This window comes from Pagrus major, chromosome 24 (genome assembly GCF_040436345.1).
Source record: "Pagrus major chromosome 24, Pma_NU_1.0".
Lineage (NCBI taxonomy): Eukaryota > Metazoa > Chordata > Actinopteri > Spariformes > Sparidae > Pagrus > Pagrus major.
In genome coordinates this window covers 12,327,362-12,349,673 of record NC_133238.1, presented here as the reverse complement: position 1 = coordinate 12,349,673, position 22,312 = coordinate 12,327,362, and the positions used below count along the sequence as shown (strand labels likewise).

At 40.8% G+C, this 22,312-nt stretch overlaps 1 protein-coding gene across 1 annotated transcript in view; it reads left to right on the top strand.

The window, feature by feature from the left end:
* The window catches only part of LOC140992078 (sodium-driven chloride bicarbonate exchanger-like), a 42,756-nt gene extending 22,753 nt beyond the window's left edge, over nt 1–20,003 (top strand). The window contains exons 4-27 of the mRNA XM_073462316.1: nt 589–732; nt 909–1,050; nt 1,272–1,432; nt 2,995–3,183; nt 4,736–4,738; nt 5,588–5,676; nt 5,999–6,156; nt 6,311–6,398; nt 8,513–8,659; nt 9,327–9,427; nt 12,093–12,267; nt 13,162–13,295; nt 13,474–13,719; nt 15,063–15,168; nt 15,945–16,106; nt 16,743–16,856; nt 17,310–17,471; nt 17,575–17,826; nt 17,960–18,028; nt 18,125–18,298; nt 18,386–18,508; nt 18,624–18,688; nt 18,906–19,019; nt 19,870–20,003. Coding sequence (XP_073318417.1) covers nt 589–732; nt 909–1,050; nt 1,272–1,432; nt 2,995–3,183; nt 4,736–4,738; nt 5,588–5,676; nt 5,999–6,156; nt 6,311–6,398; nt 8,513–8,659; nt 9,327–9,427; nt 12,093–12,267; nt 13,162–13,295; nt 13,474–13,719; nt 15,063–15,168; nt 15,945–16,106; nt 16,743–16,856; nt 17,310–17,471; nt 17,575–17,826; nt 17,960–18,028; nt 18,125–18,298; nt 18,386–18,508; nt 18,624–18,688; nt 18,906–19,019; nt 19,870–19,945 — 3,194 coding nt within the window. The 3' untranslated portion in view covers nt 19,946–20,003. The remainder of the gene's footprint in view (nt 1–588; nt 733–908; nt 1,051–1,271; nt 1,433–2,994; nt 3,184–4,735; nt 4,739–5,587; nt 5,677–5,998; nt 6,157–6,310; nt 6,399–8,512; nt 8,660–9,326; nt 9,428–12,092; nt 12,268–13,161; nt 13,296–13,473; nt 13,720–15,062; nt 15,169–15,944; nt 16,107–16,742; nt 16,857–17,309; nt 17,472–17,574; nt 17,827–17,959; nt 18,029–18,124; nt 18,299–18,385; nt 18,509–18,623; nt 18,689–18,905; nt 19,020–19,869) is intronic.
* Nucleotides 20,004–22,312: the final 2,309 nt, after the last annotated feature.

The window sequence follows — 22,312 nt, the reverse complement described above, 5'->3', positions numbered from 1 at the left end:
TCACGCTGACCCCGTGGATGCACACTCGTATGTGCTTGTACACGCACAGGCTAAACACATCAGATAGTTTCAGAATCACAGTCTCATTAACTTTTCCGTATTGATTTAAGATTGAAATACCCCTAATTGTAAAAGCCATCTAGTTTCAAAATTGATTATAGCATCCTCAAAGAGGACAACAGCTCTTTACTGAAGCGCAGGCACAAGAGGGCTTGGAGATAGTAGCTAATTTGTTAAGTGCTTTTCTGTTTTCTGATGTGTTTTGATAGTTATTGCTTCGATGGCCTTATTCTTAGCCCCACAACGACCTTATTCCTTATACCTTGCATCAATCAAAAAGTTGAACTTTTAGAAGTTTAACAAACATTTGGTCAGGTCTCATAATGTGTTCTGTTCAGGTTGAAACAAAAATGATCATAAAAGTCAAGATTTGATCTCAGCTACCTCAAAGAATAAGCTTTCTAATCCTTGTGCAAGGGACGTAGGGGTCAGGTCAGAGAAAAATTGTGAGTTCTGGTGACATTGTAAGAAGACTCCTTTTAATGCAGACAAAGGAATCTAATGTTGTCTGCTGCATGTTTTCTCCAGGTCACCGCACTCTCTACATTGGGGTTCACGTCCCCCTGGGCAGGAGGTCACACAGACGTCACCGTCACCATGGACACAGACACAGGAAGAGGTCCAAGGAACGGGACTCTACAGCTGATGATGGAAGAGAATCCCCCTCACACAGTAGGTCTCAAAAATAGACTCAACTCCATTATAGAAGAGTTCACTCAAAACCAGTTTTAAAAATGCATACATGCATGCATACATCATATTTCAACATTTCTCTTGTTGTGTTCTTTGTTCCTTTTATCCTTCTTTCTCTATTTCCACTTGTCCTCTGCCTGTTCCATCTGCTGCAGCAGACACACCAGCTCAAAGGGTGCAGTTTCTGTTGGGGACAGAGGATGGCGACGAGGAACACATCCCCCACGCCCTGTTCACCGAGCTGGACGAAATCTGCCTCAGGGAGGGTGAGGACGCCGAATGGAAAGAGACAGCCAGGTACACCGCTGCAGTCGGCCCCTCACGGGCTGAGTCTGGCCAGCTGTGACTACTTTCCTCTGTTGCACCTGAGAGTTTGATCCTGTTTTTGTCTAGTTGCCATCTTTAACGCACGGCTGTTGTTGTGGAACACTTAACCTAATGTTCCTCTGTACATTGTATAACTTCATCATAACTTAATACAACTTAATAACTCAATACAAATGTTGTCATGTGTGCAGGTGGCTGAAGTTTGAGGAGGATGTTGAGGATGGTGGAGAGCGGTGGAGTAAACCCTACGTAGCCACACTGTCTCTACACAGTCTTTTCGAGCTTCGCAGCTGCATCATGAACGGCACCGTGATGCTGGACATGAGGGCCAACTCGCTGGAGGAGATTGCAGGTGAACAATAGCGTTGATTTGTAAAGCTAGATGGTTAAAGCTAAAATATGACTGATTGTGCCTTCTTCTGGAGTTCCTCAAGGCTCCATACTTGTTCCTCTTCTTTTCTAATGTAATAGCTCAGATTATTGGAAACAATCCAATATTTTAACATAATTATGCAGACGACATGCATATATACTTAAAAGAGTACTCCACTGATTAAGCATTGCACTTATTTGACAATGATCGGGCAGTTTTTAAACTACATTATTCACAATACAACTTGGCCATTGACAGTTTTGTTGGATTTGAGTGTGTGATGCTAGTAGTGGTTGAGGTAGCCTCGAGCCGCTAGCCTGAAGTTGAGATGATAAGTGGGATGCAAAGGTAAACTCACTTCTTTCTAACTCCACAACCCCAGATTCCTTTCATTTTCGAATTTGTAGTCTTTAGCCCAAACTGACACTGATTCAGGTGGTATCACGGCAATTAATGACACTCCCTGTGAAGCCATAAAAAGCTTTAGACAACTTTTTTCAAGTGTGCAGAATATAAATCCCAAAGTCCTGTGAAGAAACTTTGATGTGTAAAACCTGTAATTTTAACATTCACATTAAGACAATTTTAAAAATCGGAACACGTTAACCTTGAAAATATGTAAAAAATTAAATGACTTCTGTCTCAGATAGACTTTGCAACATTGTCTATGCTTTTTTATTTTATAGACTCAATCAAGAAAGTGAATCATTTGACTCTAGTTATCAGATCTTGACTCAAAGTCATACTTGAGTAAAAGTTAAGATATTGTGTTAAAATATTTCTTTGGTAAAAGTGAAAGTCACCCATATGAATAATACTTAAGTAAAAGTCTCTGAAGTATCTGATATTATAAGTACAGTAATTGAGTAAATTTACTTAGTTACATTCCATCACTGTTTGTGAGTCAAACAGAAATGATCAAGTTCGCCAACTATAAAACCACTTGGATACGTTAAGGGGGAAATTAGTTTGTTGCTACTTTAAATTAATTTCTACATCATTTTATGTGTGTTGATTTATGTGTGTTTTTATATTGCATTGTGTTTCTTATATATCTTTTCTCAGCATTGCAGAATTACCTTGTTGAATAGTGCTGTATAAATAGACCTGCCTTGGCTTGCCTTTTACTACAAACATACATTTTTAAGGATACCATTCCGAAGACAGGGAAGAGGCCATGACATGTTAACAGAGATTCATTCAGCAATTTGGTTTCAAAGACTTGCATCTTCGTGTGCAGGCTCGTTGCACCATGTCTAAAAAAGGAATAAGGTTTTAAGGGCAGCAAAGAGAATGTTTATCTGATTGTGGGAAACACTGTGCTGCTGAAGAGATCTCTTGAACTTAACCTGGTTTCGTGCGATTAAATCAGCAGCAGTGGGTCGGTTTTTGTTGGAATAATCAGCTTAGCACAGCTGGCTCATATGCAGGGACAGACACTATCAGGAATAACCTTTGTGAATTTAAAATGAGCTCTTCAGAGAGTAATGTGGAAAACCCACGTTTGTTTTTTTCTCTTGTGTGTGTGTGTTTTGAATCAGACATGGTTCTGGATCAGCATGAGGTGTCAGGCCCTGTAGGTCAGGATGCCAGGAAGAGGATCCGTGAGGCCCTGCTCAAACAGCACCACCACCAAAACCACAAGAAACTGGCCAACCGTATACCTATTGTGCGCTCCTTCGCTGATATTGGCAAGAAGCAGTCTGAACCTCATTCCATGGACAAGAATGGTGAGCAAATGGTCTGAACACACTTGGACACCTACACACACCTGCCACTTATCATGACTGCAGTCTTTTCTTCACTCTGTATTAGTCTCTGCTTTTTCCCTGGTAATCATAAATGTTGTTGTATGTAAATATATTAAGTATGTTTTATATATAATCTTGTGATCCTTCGCATGATTTTTCCAAAGTGTGTCCATCTGTGACTTGTTGTCTTACTGCTGTTTGATATCTCATTCTCTCCTCTTGTTTGTGTTTCTCCGTGTTTGTGTATGTGTTTGTATGTTGCATGTGTGTGCGCATGTGTGTTATACACTTAATCAGTAAATGGCTTCTATTACACTCCCAAGTGTTTGCCTGAAAATACACCTCCCAAGAGTGCTTCACCCAGAAAGACCTTTTTTTCCTGTGTTGCATGGCCACGGTGTGTGTGTTGCGTGTCATGTCCGTCCACCCCTCCATCACCTTCGAGCTCCTCCAGGAGCCATGGCCACATGGCACCAGACACAGGCTTTGGCGTAGCCTCGACCAAACGCCTTAGTGTCCTCCAGGCAGTGGCACAAGGCTACTTTCCCATCACACATGAAGACACAGAGCAGGAAATCTGGACAGGCAACCAGAACGCCTTAGCTGACACTAAAAGCATTGTGATAGTTGTAGTAATAGCATAAAAAGGCACTCATTAAAGAGGAGAGTATCATCATGAGGGGTTAGAAAGAGTTTATGTGCAGTCAAGAAGAAAATAATTGAGAGAAGAAAACCTCTGCATTTTTAAACTCATGCAGCTTTCTCTTCTTTATGCACTGACTGCTCACAGTCGTGATGCCCCTCTAGCTGTTCTATTTTTTAGACTTAAAAGTTAAGCATAAAAGATGATTAAAGTATGTACGTTTTTTTGTACTTTCAACATCTTAGAAAAAAGAAAGTGTAGTCATTATGCTGAATTATTTATGTATGTGGCCAAGCAATGTGCCAAAGATTCATGATAATGCTCTCCTCTTCTCCTCAACAATGTGTTTTATGACTAGAAACCATAGCAGAGTTGTGAGTCATGTTCTACACTCATAACAGTCACTAATTACTAATAATGATAGCTCCTCACTTTAAATTAATGGTGTCACTTAACACAAAATATAATCCTCATTTGTTTGCCTTTAGGATTGTTATTTAAAAAAATAGTGCAACATTTCGGGAAATACGCTTATTCACTTATTTGCGTGGGTTAATTATACCACCTCTATCTCTCTACATGAAAGATGAAGCCGATTAGCTTAGCTTAGCTAAGGGTGACAAACTCTGCCAACAGGTCACTAATTATCACATTATATCTAGATTGTTTAATCCATAAAAAATAGTAAGAAATCCAGTAGAAAATAACCAAATTGGGGTTTAACAAAGGGGGTTATGTGCCAGAGTATTTATGCTAAGCTAAGCTAACTGGCTACTGGCTCCAGCTTCATTTTAAACAGACAAGATTGGTATTGACATTCTTATCATTTTAGATTAGATGAGATGATTGATATCATTCTCATGTCTGTCTGCTAAACATGAAGCTAAGCTGGTTAGCTTAGTGTAAAGAATGGCAACAGCTAGCTTAGCTCTGTTCAATGACGAGCTTTAGTGTTTGGTGGATTTGTTACCCTTGGACTAAACCAGGCCAGCTGTTTCCAGTCAGCCAAGCTAAGCTAACTTGCTGTTGGCTTCACTGTAGCTTTGTAATTGTATACAGCTTTGAGAGTGGTATTAATCTTCTCATCGAACTCTCGGAAAAAGTAAAGAGTGTAAGAGTATTTCCTTAAGTGTTGAACAATTCCTGTAACAGTAGCAGCATTACACCTTCACTAAAACAGGTTAGGGTTTGAGCAAACCACATTTTTTAGCATTCCTGTCAAATTCTGTGATTTGCTCAAACAATTGGTGCATTCACATCACAAATTGCCTTAAATTTTAAAGGAGCAATCTTTGGCTTTGTTTCAAAAGGACACAAATAAGCTATGTAAATAAGCACTTATTAGTTGATACACATGAGATTGAAATGGAAGTCAAAGATTGTATCTTATTTAGTTCACTACACTTGATTTGAAAAGATTGAGCCTAGCTAAAATCACTTTGTCCACTGCACCACCAAACATTCATCATATAATAATAATATTATTATTAATATTAATATTGAGCTTACTCACGGTACACTCTGAAAAATGGTACAACACTGTGTCCTTTGTCACTAGGGCTGAACCTTTACATCAGTAAAGGTACAGCACCTACCTAAAGGTCCACTGTTGTATCATAGTTTTCAGAGAATGTAACTGTACCCTCTAGTCACTCACTGGAGACCTTTGTCTTTGTGTGGGAAAGCAGTGTTGTGATAATGAAAACTGACATCATGTTGGTTTCCTGCTCTGCCCGACAGGCCAAACAGTCTCACCTCAGTCCCAGCCAGCTAACAATGAGGGCAAACAGGACGTCAGCCGAGAAAACAGTGCCGTCGACTTCAGCAAGGTGAGCAGCCGGACCCACCACTGATCCTGCTGTTTATCTACGGGCACTGATAGTGGACACATAACTAGTGCTGTATATTTTACCAAGATTGGGTTACGTGTGAAATGGTCACCGTAAGACTCATGCCCTGGGAAACTGACTGGAATTTAACAGGAGTAAAGCTTGTTTTCTTTTGTTGCGTGGACCACCAGAGTCAGATCCAGCCGATGTTTTGGACTTTGATTTACTGTTATAATCACTTTCAATTCATTAACCTCAAACCATATTTTTTCAATACTAATATTTTGTATAAGTGTTGTTATGGTTTCTCTCTGTCTCACAGATTGACCTCCACTTCATGAAGAAGATCCCTCCTGGTGCCGAGGCATCTAACGTCCTGGTTGGGGAGCTTGAGTTCCTAGACCGCCCTGTGGTGGCCTTCATACGCCTTGCTCCTGCTGTGCTGCTTAACGGCCTGGCTGAGGTTCCCATCACCACCAGGTTATACACCAGCTGCTCTGAAAAGCTCCCTCTCTGTACTTCTCTGTACTGTGTGTCAAGTCTGTACAGTTCAGCTGATAATTCCCTGAATTCTTCATTAGAAAAGGATTTGAATTTTACCCTCCAAAAAACTGTTGTCCTTTGTGTTGCACAGGTTTCTTTTCATCTTGCTCGGCCCTCTGGGAAAAGGTCCACAGTATCATGAAATTGGCCGGTCTATTGCTACCCTGATGACTGATGAGGTGAGGCCTAAGTAGAGCATTATCAAGGTTCAAATTATAGCTCTAGGAAGAAGTATTCACATTTTTTATTCCAGTAAAAGTAATTAAACAGCCATGTAAACAGGTCCTGCATTCAGAATATTACTTAAAGTTATATTATGCAGGATTTATCAAAAACAAAACAAAACAAAACAGTGTCTACACTCTAGAAAATAATCTCTCTTAATCATCACTTGTCCTATAAGTTTTGAGTGGCTTGCCAACCCAAAGCATCAGTATTTGATGACATGGGAATGAGACTCAGCAGAACTGACAAATCCTGCATGATACGACTTTAAAAGTACTGACGAATTATAAGCAATTGCTTGTTACACCTGATTAATATTGTATTGTAAGCCTGAAGGCTTGACTTGAGACTCGCAGACAAAATGCTGAGGCGACTTGACTTTATGACCCATAAATGTTTAAAAAAACAAGCCCTACTGAATGTAGTTGTGTCTTTTGGAGCTCTGCCAAACTGTCATGAATAATAAATAACGTAACCAGGAAAAGAGCACACCTTCAGTTGCAGCTGCTCATGCCAGAAAAGAATGGAGAAAAACCCTTAATTCAGATGAGTGAAATTAACCTTTCATTATAAAACTAATAGGTCTTTACACATAAGTGAGTAACTCAATAGTTTCGCCTCTTCATGTCAAGGATATTTTCAACCCTGAGGCTGTGAAAATGATTCCGACCCAGAAATAATTTATTTTAATAGCTCCTGTTTGTTTTTGAAAGATATTTACACGGTACAAGGTCATTTAATCATCATTATACAACACAAAATGGAATTTTATAAACTCCTTCGTGCTTCATAAATGACAGAACATATATACAGTTATTTATATACAAATATACATGAACCCATACAGTATCTTGTGTCAGGGTGAATGTAAACAGCAGCAAAATGATGGTGATGATTATGTGGTTGGCATCTTCATATCAAAAGTTCCACATCAGAGACACACTGTCCATCCACTTTGACTGTGTGTGAGCACCAAGCATCGATGATATAAACACAGAGTCCACCTTTCCTCGTCCAGCTGTAGTCCTGCTCTCTGTCGGCTCAAAACATGGTCCACCCATCGAGTGCAACAGCTTGATCCGAGATGATGTGGTGGAGACAGATCCCTGTAGGCACAATGGTCTCTGATTACATGTTGCTCTGCCAGCCTGAGTCCCATTTGTCCATTTCAGACATAAACCAAGCTGGATTAGCTCTTATTCTGACTCTCTTCCTCCGTGGGGCAGTCTGGCCGGTCAGGATGGTAGAAAGATGCTGTGGGTCGTAATGGTCTCAAAGTCAGCTGCTCTTAATCCAAAACACCCGCTTTCTTCTCCAAGGGTATTTCTGCCATAGGCAAAAAAAAAAGACCATTAAAAAAACAAAAACGTAGCATAAGTTGGAGGAGCTACCAGCCACTACATCTCCAATGCGCCTTTGCCATAGCAAAATTAGATCTTATTTCTTTCTAGCATGGACTCAATTCTAAAGAAGTCCCACCCAAGGCATTACATATTTATTTGTTGTTGTTATATATGGCATTAGGGTGTCTTAGGGAGTAGCTCTACCTTTCAGAACCTGACCTTTGACGTCAGGAGAAGCCTCAGGGGATCAGCAGAGTATGACATGTGAACTGTGACAGGATTTCCCACAGTGCAGCTATGAGCTAATGTTACTGCCCATCATCGGAGCCAGATGTTGTCCTCTGGGACGTACGAAAATAGAGGCGTATAGATGTCAATCTGCTTCGTAATATATGGGAATGAATTGTACCCATCGATATTATTTGTGTTTTTAGCTACGGTGTGCAAGAATCATATTCTGTTATTCTAATAATGGGATATTAGAAATAACCTGACATTTCACGGTGTTATTGTGATGATATTATGTATGGAGATAGGATTAATCCTCTGCTGAATGAAGCTTTATGGCTCTGGTATGTAAATTTCTGTCTGTTAATCCACAGAAATGCATTCAGCATAAAAGGACAGAGCAGAAAATGATATATAATTGATTTTTAAATAAAGAAAATAATAACTAAACTCATCATGTCACTCAGTTTTTAAATCTTCTCTCTTTTACTCCACAGATTTTCCATGATGTTGCATACAAGGCCAAAGACAGGAACGACCTGGTGGCGGGCATTGATGAGTTCCTGGACCAGGTGACAGTGTTACCTCCCGGAGAGTGGGATCCCTCCATCAGAATAGAGCCTCCCAAAAACGTGCCCTCTCAGGTAAACACCTTATTTACGTTACAAGAAGCACATATGTTGCTTGTAACAGGAGGTAAAACGGGTGACTGTTTCCGTTTTTTTAAAGAAGCTGCCACTCAAAAACTACTAAACTAAACTATTTGAAAGTGTGTTTAGAGTTTGAGAGTCTGTATATATATCCGTTCCTGTGAGTCCCCTCTGCGTCGTGTTTCCTGCTGAGAAATTTTTTAACATCTGCGTTCTCGTCTAAACTCTACTGCGTTGTACTCGCTGCTTTGATGCCTCTCCCCAGGGTTCTGCTCTCAATCCTCTCCAAAACATTAGTTGTTTTTCCTCCATTAGTTATTTTGGTCGACTTTGAAAAGCGATCCGCCATCTTGTTGTGGAGAGAAATGTTGCTATCTAACAGAAAGCTGCTCCTGATGATTCAAAAATGTTCCTTTGCCTCTTTGTCATTAGGCTCCTGAGGTGAATTAATGACACCCCGCTGTGCAATTAGACTGTTATGCTGATGAACTATGAGTCATAATATGCCAGATTCACGCATAACCGATCACTCATTTGGGACTGAACCTTGTTTGAAATAAGTGTGACATCTGGTGACTCAGTGGAGATTTAAGTGCAGCTGACGCTTGTTATTGTTCTCATGATGACAGACAGTTGACTGACAGTGATCTTAACCTCACAGGAAAAGCGGAAGATTCCCCCTGTTCCCAACGGAGTGACAGATCTTGGAGAGTCGGAGGAACACGGAGGGCACGGCGGCCCTGAGCTCCAGCGCACTGGGAGGTATGTGTGAGAGAGAAACAGCATGGTTCGTGATGTACAGCCTGGAGCTCTCTAAACTCGTCTTTGTCCCCGTCTGCCTGTCGCCTGTTCGCTGTCTCGCTGTCCCCAAACTGTAAATTTAGCTCTCTGAAGAGGCAGACTACCCTCCTGGCCCATTATCATTCCTCACACTTCAACTCCACAAAGACCTTTTGTTTGAGTTTCAATTCAATCTTACTTTAAAAGGCATCCCAGCACTCTATCCCACACATTAAGTCACACAACACTTCAGTCACAATAATGCATACTGTTCCTCACAATTACATTTACTCAGTGGTGGAAAGTAACTTCACCACGGAGTGGTTTTCAGGAAATTTTAAAATTTAACCGGTGGTTCTCAACTTTTTATAGTGATTCTGATTCATGTTGATTTCATGTTTTGGATGTGCATGAGTTGTTAAAAACTGGAAAACACTAGGTTCAATTTTTGGGGGGTTATATAGCCCAGATGCAATGCTAAGTTGACTCTACCCTGTACCAGTTTGGTGTTTTGAGCCAATCTCTGTTATTTTTACATTATTTATCAAAACAACCCTTCTGTTGGGTGGTTTTCTACCCATTGGTACTGGGTAAATTTAAGCCATGTGTTGTGTCAGTACTATATAGACAGTACACTGGGTACATCTTTTAGTATAAATAGTATTACAGCTCTACCTGCACCAGTAGAGGCATTATTTACAGCTTCAACTTCTCACATGGCTTCATAGATAGTTAGATAGATAGATAGTTAGATGGATGTCCAAATTTGTGCAGTAAAACTTTGTTTCAATTAATCATCTGACGACCTCTCAGATTTATCTTGTGACCCTTCAGAGGGGTCTGACTCCTAGATTGGGAATTACTGGACTAAGAAAACACTAACTGTATATAAAGCAGTTGAAACTAGCTCCACCTTCAGCTACAACAGTAAAATGCTACTTGAATATTGATCCATCACAATTAGAACCAGTACTTTTACTTTACTTTACTTTACTTGAGGTACATTTACATAAATTGTACTTAGACAACTCATTGATGGATTGTTTCTTTTTTGTTTTTACTGAAGTGAAGAAGTGCTTCCTCCAACACTGCATTCATTAATCAAAACACATAATATCATGGTGTGTTGTTTATTTTCAGTCACTTCACTCTCGCTCTCCTCATTATAATAATCATGCCCCGGTGCTAATATCAAGGCACTTTTTTTGTGCTGTGAAATTGAATTTCTATCATTTCTCATTGCTGAATAAACAGTAATTACTTGGTTCGCAACAGGAGAGACCTAATGAGGCTCTATATTACTACAGCCTCATTAGACTGTTGGCATTTTTAAATTGTCGGTTAACCCTTCATTTTGTTTTAAAAAGACCTCCCTTCCAGCCTATTCCTCAAACTGTTTATTTTTAACGGTATCTAGTGATTCCTGTGCTGACCAACTTGTTTTTGTGCCAATCACTGGGCAGGTTCAGTAGTATATGCGTAACACAGTACAATATATAAAAGGGTATGTTTAAAAATATCAACACATTCTGAAAGCAACATTTTTTAGCATCAAAATGTGACTAAAAAAGGGCAAAAATGTGTGGAGTTTACAAGCAATGTGGCTTTTAGATAGCATGATTTCACAATGAGGCACATATTGAGATCTTAAAGAAGGGATTAAAGATGTAAAAGCATCATGTTGTCATCACTTAGAAATCACCCAATGACAACCAGAGTATTCCTGATGTGTGTATAGGTATGAAGTGTAGATCTCGGTGGTTTAGTAGCAGCAGGGTGAGTGACGTGCTGCTGCTGAGCTGCGGTATGCTGCGGCTCTTATCCCAGCTAAGATTGGCCAGAAGCCCAGTCTCAGCTATCAAACCGATTCCCTCCCTCCCTCCCTCCCTCCCTCTCGCTCCACCACCACCTCCCGGGACATGGCATCGCTGCCTACTGCTCCGACTGAAATAAGCGTAACGTCCCGCCCACCGTTGCCATAGCAACCACCTCCAGCTAGGTCCCGGCTCGCTGCAGCAGGAGAGTCTGCTCGCTCAAATATAGATGCATGAGTCGACTAATGTACACACACACAGCTTTTACATGGATTTAAACACTCACGTCACAGAAGTGGGCTCAGCGTGGTGGCACTTTGTTCTTTTCCTCTATTTTTTTCTTGTCGTTCGCCTGAGTAACACTGTAAAAACACAGAAAATAAATGGGCTGGAACGTTCAATACGTCTTTGCTAAGCTCAAACACTTTTTTAAGCAGTGGAGAGAAGTACTTCAAGGAATAACTCAACATTTTGGGAAATCAGCATATTCACTTTCTTGCCCTTTCTTAAATGAAAAGATTGATACCACTTTCATGTCTGTATGATAAATATGAAGCTGGAGCCAGGAGGCCATTAGCTTCGCTTGGCTATAGCATCATATTTAAAGACTGAACGTTGGGGGAAACAGCTAGCCTGGTCTTGTCCAAAGATAACAAATCTACCTACCAGCTCCTCTAAATCTCAATAAGCACCAGGCAGTATATTTTCTGTTTAATGCTTACAAAAACTGAAGTCTCCTCTTTTTTATGGATTTTAATAAACAAGATGAAAAGATATATATATACGCAAGGAACAATTTGTAATTCTTTCATTAAACCCCTGTTTCACCACAGGATATTTGGCGGGCTCCTCCTGGACATCAAGCGAAAGGCTCCTCACTACCTTTCTGACTTCACGGATGCCCTCAGCCTTCAGTGTCTGGCCTCCTTCCTCTTCCTCTACTGCGCCTGCATGTCACCTGTCATCACCTTTGGAGGACTCCTGGGCGAGGCCACAGAGGGACGTGTGGTAAGAAGCAACATCTTTACTCCCAAGAGACTATGATCACACCTAAAGGTCTTGTCTTGAACCTGCCGTAACTGCTCTTTTTTAACCTTTTCAGTTGACATGTTGAATTTGTTAGCAACCGAGTAGTTACAGAGCAACATTAGCATTCATTCAGAGTCATGTTTTGGCCAATATTCACTCTCTTTTAGCTCTGTTTTTGGTCTCCACCACCTCCTGAGGGAATATCTGACTCTTCTTTTTTTTAAATCTACATATAGGGTCAGTGTCTGGGTAACACATGACTCAGAACAGAAGCTCTTTTTCAACAGCACCCTGTGTTAAACTGTTGATACTTCTTGCTCAAAGGCACCTTGAAACTAGTTGCTGAGTAAAGGGAACACTGCCTTGAATTTCTAATGTTGCTCCACTTACCATGAAAGTGACTTTTATTAAATATTGTTCTGTAAGCTTGTGCTGTGTTTCTATCCAAGCTTTTTTTGACTGATATCTAGAAAAATGAATGAAATGAATTAAATAACATGAAATGTAAATGGGATTTTGAATGAGGTTTTCTTACATCTGCAATTAAACCCTGAAGTTTAGATTTCACTTTGGCTCTCTAAACCTGCTAAACGTCAGAATGTTAGCATTATCATTGTGCGCATCTTGCCATGCTAGCATTACCATTTAGCTTTATGCACTGCTCTGTTTAAGCACACTCTCACAGAGCTGCAAGACTCTTAGTAGACTCCTAGTCTTGTTAAAATTGAATGAAGAGGTGAACCTTAATATTGATGAAGGAAATTAATAAAATATAAAGTTTTGGTTGAAATTAACTTCACTGTCACAAGTAACATGTGTTTGAATGAGTGAAGTGACAAGTTGAATCAGAGCATCATTCCCTTATTAATACAGAGTGCTATTGAGTCCCTGTTCGGGGCTTCCATGACTGGGATAGCCTACTCCGTTTTTGCCGGTCAGCCCCTCACCATCCTGGGCAGCACGGGGCCAGTTCTCGTCTTTGAGAAGATCCTCTTCAAGTTCTGCAAGTAGGTTATCTTCTTTTTTCCTGTTTTGTTTTTTTGTACAAATCTGTTTTTTGTGTTCAGTGTTGATGTTGTGCTTTCTGCTTGAGTAGGGATGCCTTATCTAATTGTTTATTCCTTCACTCCTCTGTGTGTGTGTGTGTGTGTGTGTGTGTGTGTGTGTGTGTCCTGACTCTCTCAGGGAGTATGGCCTCTCCTACCTCTCCCTGAGGGCCTGCATTGGCCTGTGGACGGCCTTCTTCTGTCTACTGCTGGTGGCCACGGATGCCAGCTCGCTTGTCTGTTACATCACACGCTTCACTGAGGAAGCTTTCGCAGCGCTGATCTGCATCATTTTCATCTACGAGGCTCTGGAGAAGCTGCTCCACCTGGGGCATCACTACCCCATCAATAAGAACAACGACCTTCAGAAACTCACACAGTACTGGTAAGAGCCTTTTTGAAATCCCTAAGTGCTGCCTGTCATTGTTTTTTTGTTTAATAATGATATTTGTTTCGTAATGCTGAATAAAAGCAAGTGTCACAAGCAATTTGAAGATGCATTTTGGCATTTTCCCACTATTTTGTGGCATGAAATAGAGAGACATGATCTGCAATTTGCATCAGAATTTGCTTCTTGGAGTCATAACTCAGCCAAATCTGTTGTGTTTGATTTTAATCAAGTGGACAATGTTATTTAAAAAAAAGTCTCAAAACAGTTAAAATATATTTAAACAGTGAATCATTGAAAAAGGAATAATTTCATTTGAAATGATATGTTTTCAGTATCTCCAGCTTAGAAGCTATGTACACAACATTAATGATGTTGTCATTGTTGTTGCAGTCCATGTTGCATGCACAGTAAACCCAATTTAGCACATTTGCACACACGTGCTCGAATGTTTTGCTGCGTCATCAAACGGACAGATGGTGCAGTGGTACAGTAGACATCCTGTCCAGTTTTGCTGGAATGGGTTTTGTTTTACAGTGAATAATCCCATGTTGAGTGTGTGTCAGGAGCATCATGCATTAAGCTGGCGAGTAGCTGTGTGAAGCCAAGAGCTCCTTCTGTGGTTTTCTATTCTGGTGTGGTGGACAGCGGGGGATGCTGACATTTAGTTTTGTAAAATGCCAGCAGAAAAACTCATATCATGTTGATGGTTGAACATGTGGTGTGTACTGTAAGGCTGCAACTGAAGATTATTTTCATTTTTTATTAAAGGTGCAATATGCAAGAGTTTTAGATGCATTTTATGTTATGTTATTTACTGAAGTTAGCATGCTAACCAGCTCACCCCAGCCTGTACAAGTGTAGTAAGCACCAACACTCCCTCGCTGACCACTAGCTGCACGGCTGACTGAGCTAACTAGCCAACGGCAGCGATAGTTAGCAGCAAGTAGCAATTAATGTTACTCCAGTGATATGCTTTGTTTTGACGATGAATTAGCCCGGTGGCCAATTTTTACATATTGCACCTTTAATATGTTCATTATTTTCTTGATTTTTAAATTAAAACAGTGAATTTTGGACAATTAAGCTAAAAAAATGACCTATTATCAGTGAGAAGGTATTTAGACCACTACCGCAACTTTTTCGACTAGAAATTCGTACAAACTGCCCCTTTAATTACTGACGGGCAAATTGCTTGCAAATATTTGTAAGCTACCCTCTTTTCTTTTGGTCTGTGTTTCTTACTCTTCCAAAAGTGTCATTATTAATATGTTTATTTTTACTCTTTATTAGTAGCGTCAACTTGCTCTCAGTACACTAAATAAAATTATCCTCTGTAGGTGTGCGTGCACGGAGCCCAGGGACCCCAGCAATGAGACCCTGCAGCTCTGGGAGGACAGAAACATCACGCCCTCCCAAGTCAACTGGACCATGCTGGAGGTCAAGGTAAGGATCCCTTGACATGTGGAGAAAATTATAGCAAAAATAGCTTGTTGGAAATAAGTGTTTTCAGTGGCCTAGAGATCCTAGAGATGAAACAGACTTTTCTTGGGTGCAAGCAGACTTCTAATGATGGATAAACACCCCGCAGAAGATCTGGATCTGTAAGCTGTTAAGTAATAGCAGTCAAAGTGTGTGTGGTGGAGAGAAGAGGAGACAGAAATAGCACACAGCCTTCAAATTTAACCCACAAACAAATTACCCTTGAAAGTTGGGGTTATTTCTCACAGTCTTTGGCAACGTCTTGTGTCTCACTTTGCCCACACTTTGCTTTATCAAGAAGCGTCATAAGTCTAGGCAGGGATTAAGAACGTGTGGGCAGGATTTCACAGGATTTAGTCGTGCAGAATGAGCATGTGGACGTGGTGTAATGAGTGGATTCTCTCACTTCCAGACACAAATCAGTCGTGCCAGTGACTACATGCTGCGTCACTCCTACACGTGCTTGTTAGACGTATAGCAGAAACTAGTCTGGGAGGCAGGGATTGTTTTCAAATGGGTGAATCATGCACTACATAGATATTTAAAGCATAGAGTGCTGAAGAAATCGATAATGAGTGTGCTACATTGTTGGTATTCAGACTTCACTAATTCACTGCCGACATCCATCATCGCCATTACCGCCACTGCCACTCTAATCATTTTTATTGGCCTCATCACATCCCCATCCTCATCATCATCATCATCATCATCATCATCACTGTGTCCTCTGGTGCCAGTAGGAGTGCGAGATGTTCCACGGAGATTTCGTGGGCACCGCCTGTGGCCCTCACGGCCCCTACATCCCCGACGTCCTCTTCTGGTGCGTGGTCCTCTTCTTCTCCACCGTCTTCATGTCCGCCTTCCTCAAGGAGTTCAAGACGAGCCGCTACTTCCCCACCAAGGCAGGTGTACCCACACTTTAATCATCCCTGAATAACACACAAACACGTCTTTATATTAGGAAATAATGTTCCTGTTTAACACTGTCATCAAGTGAATTAAAGCCTCATTGGTTTTTACAGTCCTCCATTTACTTTTTATTTTGCCATGGGACTGAAATTGCACTTAAATTGGTTTCCATGACATAACTTTGCCTCTGTGTCATTTGAGATTATGCTGCCATCTATTGGTTGTTTTACAACACAGCAAATATCCTGCAGTCTGTGAGGCCTGTCTATGTGCGCAATTTCTATGATTTATCATTGAGATGACACTCATGAGCGTAATATGTGGCGTGATGCTGACACAATAATCTATAGTGTACCGGCGCCACCTTGTGGTGATGAATGCTACACCGTAGTCAGGCCACTGATATCTCAAAGTCAGACAAAATATCTGCACGTGAGTTTGATTTGAGAGACTTTTGGGCAGTTAACTCGATTACATATATTCCCATTAAATCTCTTATCATTTTAAACTGGAGCCCATCAGTACAGTGTGCATATATTGTGTCTGACTTGTGCCTTGAGTTTGTGTTTTGATCCAGCCCCTATAGAAGCGGACTGTCTGAAGAATGTTTATCTCTTTGTTCTCTTCAGGTGCGGGCCATCATCAGTGACTTTGCCGTCTTCATCACCATCCTCACTATGGTCTTTGTAGATTATGCCTTGGGGATCCCCTCACCTAAATTACAGGTCCCCAACAAGTTCAAAGTAAGTCCACATGAAAGCCTCCATTATAGATCTTTAAATGAAAAATGGCCGATGGAAATGTATGGACATTAATAACATTGTTTAGATTTGATGCCACCCAACTGTGATGTTTATTCTTAATAACATTAATGAAATTTGCTGGTTACGTTTTTTTGTTATTTTTTAGTTTTGTTTGCACACGTTTGATTATACTCCTGCAGAAAACTAGATAATAGAAGTGAAACATGAGTTATAGGAGATCTTTTATAATTTTGTTCCATCAATAGTAGAAAAAAGGACTTGAAGTCTCTTTCTTGTCGCCCAATTAAGTGTTTGAAGATGAGCTCATATCAGGTCATAGACAGTAAATAAAAATCCTAAGTAAGCTAAATGAAAACAAATTAAAAATCCAATATTATTAGATTCTTCTTATCAGATTATTTTCTCTTTCTACCTTTCTCTTGCTCTTCCCAGCCAACTAGGGACGATCGTGGTTGGCTTATAAACCCTGTGGGTCCTAACCCCTGGTGGACCACCATCATCACCTTCATCCCTGCTCTGCTCTGCACCATCCTCATCTTCATGGACCAACAGATCACAGCTGTCATTATAAACAGGAAGGAGCACAAACTGAAGGTATTTTCAAAACTGGCATTTGAAATAAGACATAAAAACAACCACCTGCCCCAAATGCGTTCATGAAATAATGTGCATCTGCCATCTTCTTCTCAATCTCCAGAAAGGCTGCGGCTACCACCTGGACCTGTTTGTGGTGGGGGTGATGCTGGGCGTGTGCTCGGTGATGGGCCTGCCGTGGTTCGTTGCAGCCACCGTGCTCTCCATCTCCCACGTCAACAGCCTGAAGCTGGAGTCAGAGTGTTCGGCCCCCGGAGAGCAGCCCAAGTTCCTGGGCATCCGAGAGCAGCGCTTCACCGGCCTCATGATCTTCACCCTGATGGGATGCTCTGTCTTCATGACCTCTATGCTAAAGGTCAGGGGATAAACAATAAAAAAAATGTTCACCAGAAATCCTTAATATCATCCTTAAATGAGATAAAATAGAATTCCAGACGAGTTCCTGTAATATGGCCACTGATCCTAATTATTCATCTGTCTGTCTCCAGTTCATCCCCATGCCTGTGCTGTACGGAGTCTTCTTGTACATGGGAGCGTCCTCACTCAGAGGCATTCAGGTGAGCTCAGGTTCTGCCTGCTGGTGCTTGATGAGAAGAACTAATTGAGAAAAAGATGCAAGATGACAAATGGATTATCTGTTTGTATCTATGCAGTTCTTTGACCGTCTGAGGCTGTTCAGCATGCCGGCCAAACATCAGCCGGACTTCATCTACCTTCGTCACGTCCCGCTGAGGAAGGTGCACCTCTTCACCATCGTCCAGCTCAGCTGCTTGATCCTGCTCTGGGTCATCAAGACCTCCAAGGCTGCCATCGTCTTCCCCATGATGGTAACCAGAGTGTATGCCTCTATGCATATATACTTGTGTGTTTAATGCATATGATTGGTTGATATTTGTCTGTTTCTGCTGCATTAGGTCTTGGCCCTGGTGTTCATTCGTAAGCTGCTAGACTTCATGTTCACTAAGAGAGAACTGAGCTGGCTGGACGACCTGATGCCAGAGTGGAAGAAGAAGAAACTGGAGGATGCAGAACAAGAGGTGCAGTAATAGCCTTTAATGTAGGCCGACTCTGACGACTTTTATTTCACCGCTGCAGCGGGACAGGTGCTGTCATGCAGTTTTATAGATTTTCTCTTGTTGTGTCTTTCTTCAGGAGGAGCACAGTATTATTGCAGAGGAAGAAGGGATTGTACAGGTGCCACTGGAGGGAAACTTCAAGTAAGTCATTCAGTCTTTTTAACCAGCTGTTGGCAAGAAAGTGATGATGCCGATTTTCTAAAAAGCTGAATTTCTTTAAAAACAGGCAGCTGCTCCTGTTATCAGTCTTACTTACTTCCTCCTCCCCTTTATCCTTAAGTACTCATGTTTCCTAGGAGAAAACTTTACCCGGAAATTTGAAATATTTTATATCCGTCTGTCGTCTGTTTTTCTGAAGGTGTGACCCTGCCACAGTGAACATCACTGATGAGATGTCCAAAGGCTCTTTCGGGAATGTGTGGAAGAGCGTAAACCCTGCTGAGACCACCAAGAAGGAACCAAGTGCTAAAAGGTTAGCCTCCTTATCCACATTACTCTGATTTCCAGATCTCTAATACATCAGAGGGCTTGAATACCAAATGCTGCATAGACACTTACTGAATCCAAATCCTGTGTATTTCTGCAGGGTCAAAAAAAAAAGTGTTAATTTCAAGGAGAAACTGTGTTTTGGGTGTCAACGCAAGTAGTGGCAGATGTTTGTTATTGAAAAGTTATGGAACATTGACTTTGTATTTTTCCAGGAAAACGAGCAGCTAGTATGTTTAGATAAAAGGGGTTTATCTAAGAGCAGCCCTGCCCTCGCAGATTTCCCACAGAGTAGACTAACATAGTGTCTCCCGCCTGCCTCTCTCATTCCACCCCACCCCTAAAGCTCCCCTTCCTAACCTCTCAGAAGCTGATATCCCAAAGGTAAGTAGTTCCCAGTACCCTGTTAGCATGGAGAGTCTTGTCCTGTGTTTAATGCTGGTGACTGTTGATTGTTGCATGATGAAAGCGGTGCTGGCCTGTGCTGCAAGTGATGATTCGACGACTCGGTAAACAGAGATAATTCAGTAATACATGGTGAAATGACAAGACGGCATGGCCTGGGTGTGCATGTTACCGCAAGGACATGTTTTATGATGTTATTCTGCATGTTGTAAAAGTAGCCTGACTGTATATTTCAATGTCACAAGATATTGAAGTGTCGGGGCATAATGCTATAAAGATTTATGAGACATAGTTGCATGCTGTGTGATCTGGATTGTTATCAGCACGCTGGCAATGCATCTGCACTCCGCGCTTGAATTTGTACTGATACTGAATCTAAATACATTTGCTTTTTTCTCTGTTGGTTTAAGTTTTTCTTTTTTTTCCTGCAGTAGTTCCAGTGGCGGCGAAAAGCGACACAAGCGCCGGAGGCATGAGAAGAGCTTGGACAGGGAGACAAGTTTGTGATGACACATACTGGCGGTGCCACTTTGCTGTCAATCAGTAGATCAAAAAAAAAAAAAAACTTTACCGTGCCACACTCAGCCACCTTTGTACTGTGCTACACTGTGTTTTTGTCATGTAAGTCTGTGTGCGAGTTGTGTAAAATAAAGAAAAATTTGTTAGCAACAGTATTAACACGATGAACCGAGACACACTTGTGTTCTTTTTCTATGTATATCTATGTTTGGTGATACCAGCAACAGAAGGAAGCCAGAACTATATAACACTTACAGTAAATGCTGTGTCAATGGGCCAATTAGAAAATTTTAAACAATTTTTAAATCTACTTTATTTGTATTTTGTATGTTTTTATATTTTTCCAACAACAACAATTGCGAGTTGTCCTTTTAAAAACCTGCCACAGCAAACTGCAAACGTGTGGACTTTGTGTGCAGCATTTAAATGCCGCTATTGACTTGACGCACCTCACAATAGAAAATCTATAGAGTAGATATTTGCCAATACAAATCTATTTCACTGGTATCTCAATGAGTTGGCTCTATAGCGAATCTAGTCATTTTTTGGAATTATTAAATATACATTTTATATATTCTGTATATCTAAATGTTTTTGTGACAGTGACAACTCATATCACTCATGTTCTCCATTGCAATTTCACACATAAATGTCTCCAGTAAGGGTTTCCCCAAGTGAGTTAAAGGAATAGTTAGACACTCTGGGAATTAAACTTATTTGTTTTCTTGCTGAGAGTTGGACGAGCAGATTGATACCACTCTCATGTCTATGAAGCTACCGAAGTTAAAGCCAGTGGCCGGCTAGCTTAGCTTAGCACAACGACTTAAAATGGGGAAACGGCTAACCTGTCTGTATCCAGATGAAAAAAAATCTGGTTAAAGCTCACTAATTAACACTGTTTGTAAAATCTGCATAAAAAGTGAACAAAAACAACACGTTTTTTGGCCGATAGCGAGCGATAGCCTAGCTTCATATTTAGCGTACAGATGTAAAAGAGGTATCAGTCTTCTCATCTAACTCTGAGCAAGAAAGTGAATAAGCACAACTCCCAGAATACACTATTCCTTTGAGGACAGTATTTCTGGGGCAGCTTACTGGAAAATTACATTTTCAAGCTAGCATGGCGGCATAGTTTGGGTACTCTCAGTATCTTTAGCTACTTGGCCTTGGCTTTTTAAAAACTCAAATGCTGAACTAAAGGGTGATTGTACAGAAAGCTCCGTGTTTTCCACCGTCATACTCTTTGTCATCTTGTCAGTAAGTGTCATCCATGGACATGTGATCTCCTATCCAAATGACCCTCAATGTGTTAGCATCAGAAGCTAATTGTTTTTAAAGAAAACACCTGCATGTTGGTGAGGCAGACTTGACTGTCCCGCAGCAGGATCATGGTTACTTCTAGAGATGCAATAAAACCCTTTTTCTGGGAAGGGCAACATGTAATAAACAGTAAAGAGTCTTAACAATGTATAATACATAGTATATTTTATTCATGTAAAATGTTACTAATATATTAATAATACGAAGTCAGTGTTGAAGGCAGGTTTTTGTTGTAGATGTTCTTTTCCCATTGTCTACTTGATGGTTCTTAGTTGATTAGAGATAAACTAATATGGGTCAAAATTATATCAATATCAAATATTTTGACCACTTTCTGTGTGGAATTCTGCCTTAAATTTGGTAGTGATAGCTGTACACTTTCTGTTTAATAATTTAAGTCACCTGTATAGAAACCTATCAGTTCAGATCTGTTGTTATAATGTGATTTGTTTCACGAGAATGAGAGAGCGAGTGAGTGAGAGCATAAATAAAGATGTTAAACCAACTCTGCTGAAGCGATGTGGACTTTATTGATCTCTGTACAGTACAAGTTTGTTCTTGTCCATAGGATCGCCAATTCTCGCACTGTATGTAGATATTTTTTCAATATTGTATCATCCTGTATTTCCCCAGAGTCGTTCTTCACAGCTCTCCAGCTTCAGTGTGTGGTTACTGGCTCCCTCTCCACCTTTGACCTCAGGAGCTCCATGTCTTTGGCCTCATGAGGAGATAGAGAGCAGAGAGCCCCCCTGCACCCTCAGGCTGAAGCTCCTCTAGCCTCCATATGGCAAAGATACAGGCTACAGGCCTGTATCTCTGACCTGTGATGCTCCCGGAGAGACCACCATCCCTGTTTAAAATGGCTGCATGAATCAGAAACAGTAGCAGGAATCTGTTGCACCTCCTGCAGGCTGGTTTTGTATTGTGTTGTGGCTTTTTCCTGATCCCAGGAGATAACTCGGATTACATGAAATGACTGCTGAGAGAAGATAAGAATGTAAGTTTACAATTTGAATGAATAATAATTGAAAGTTG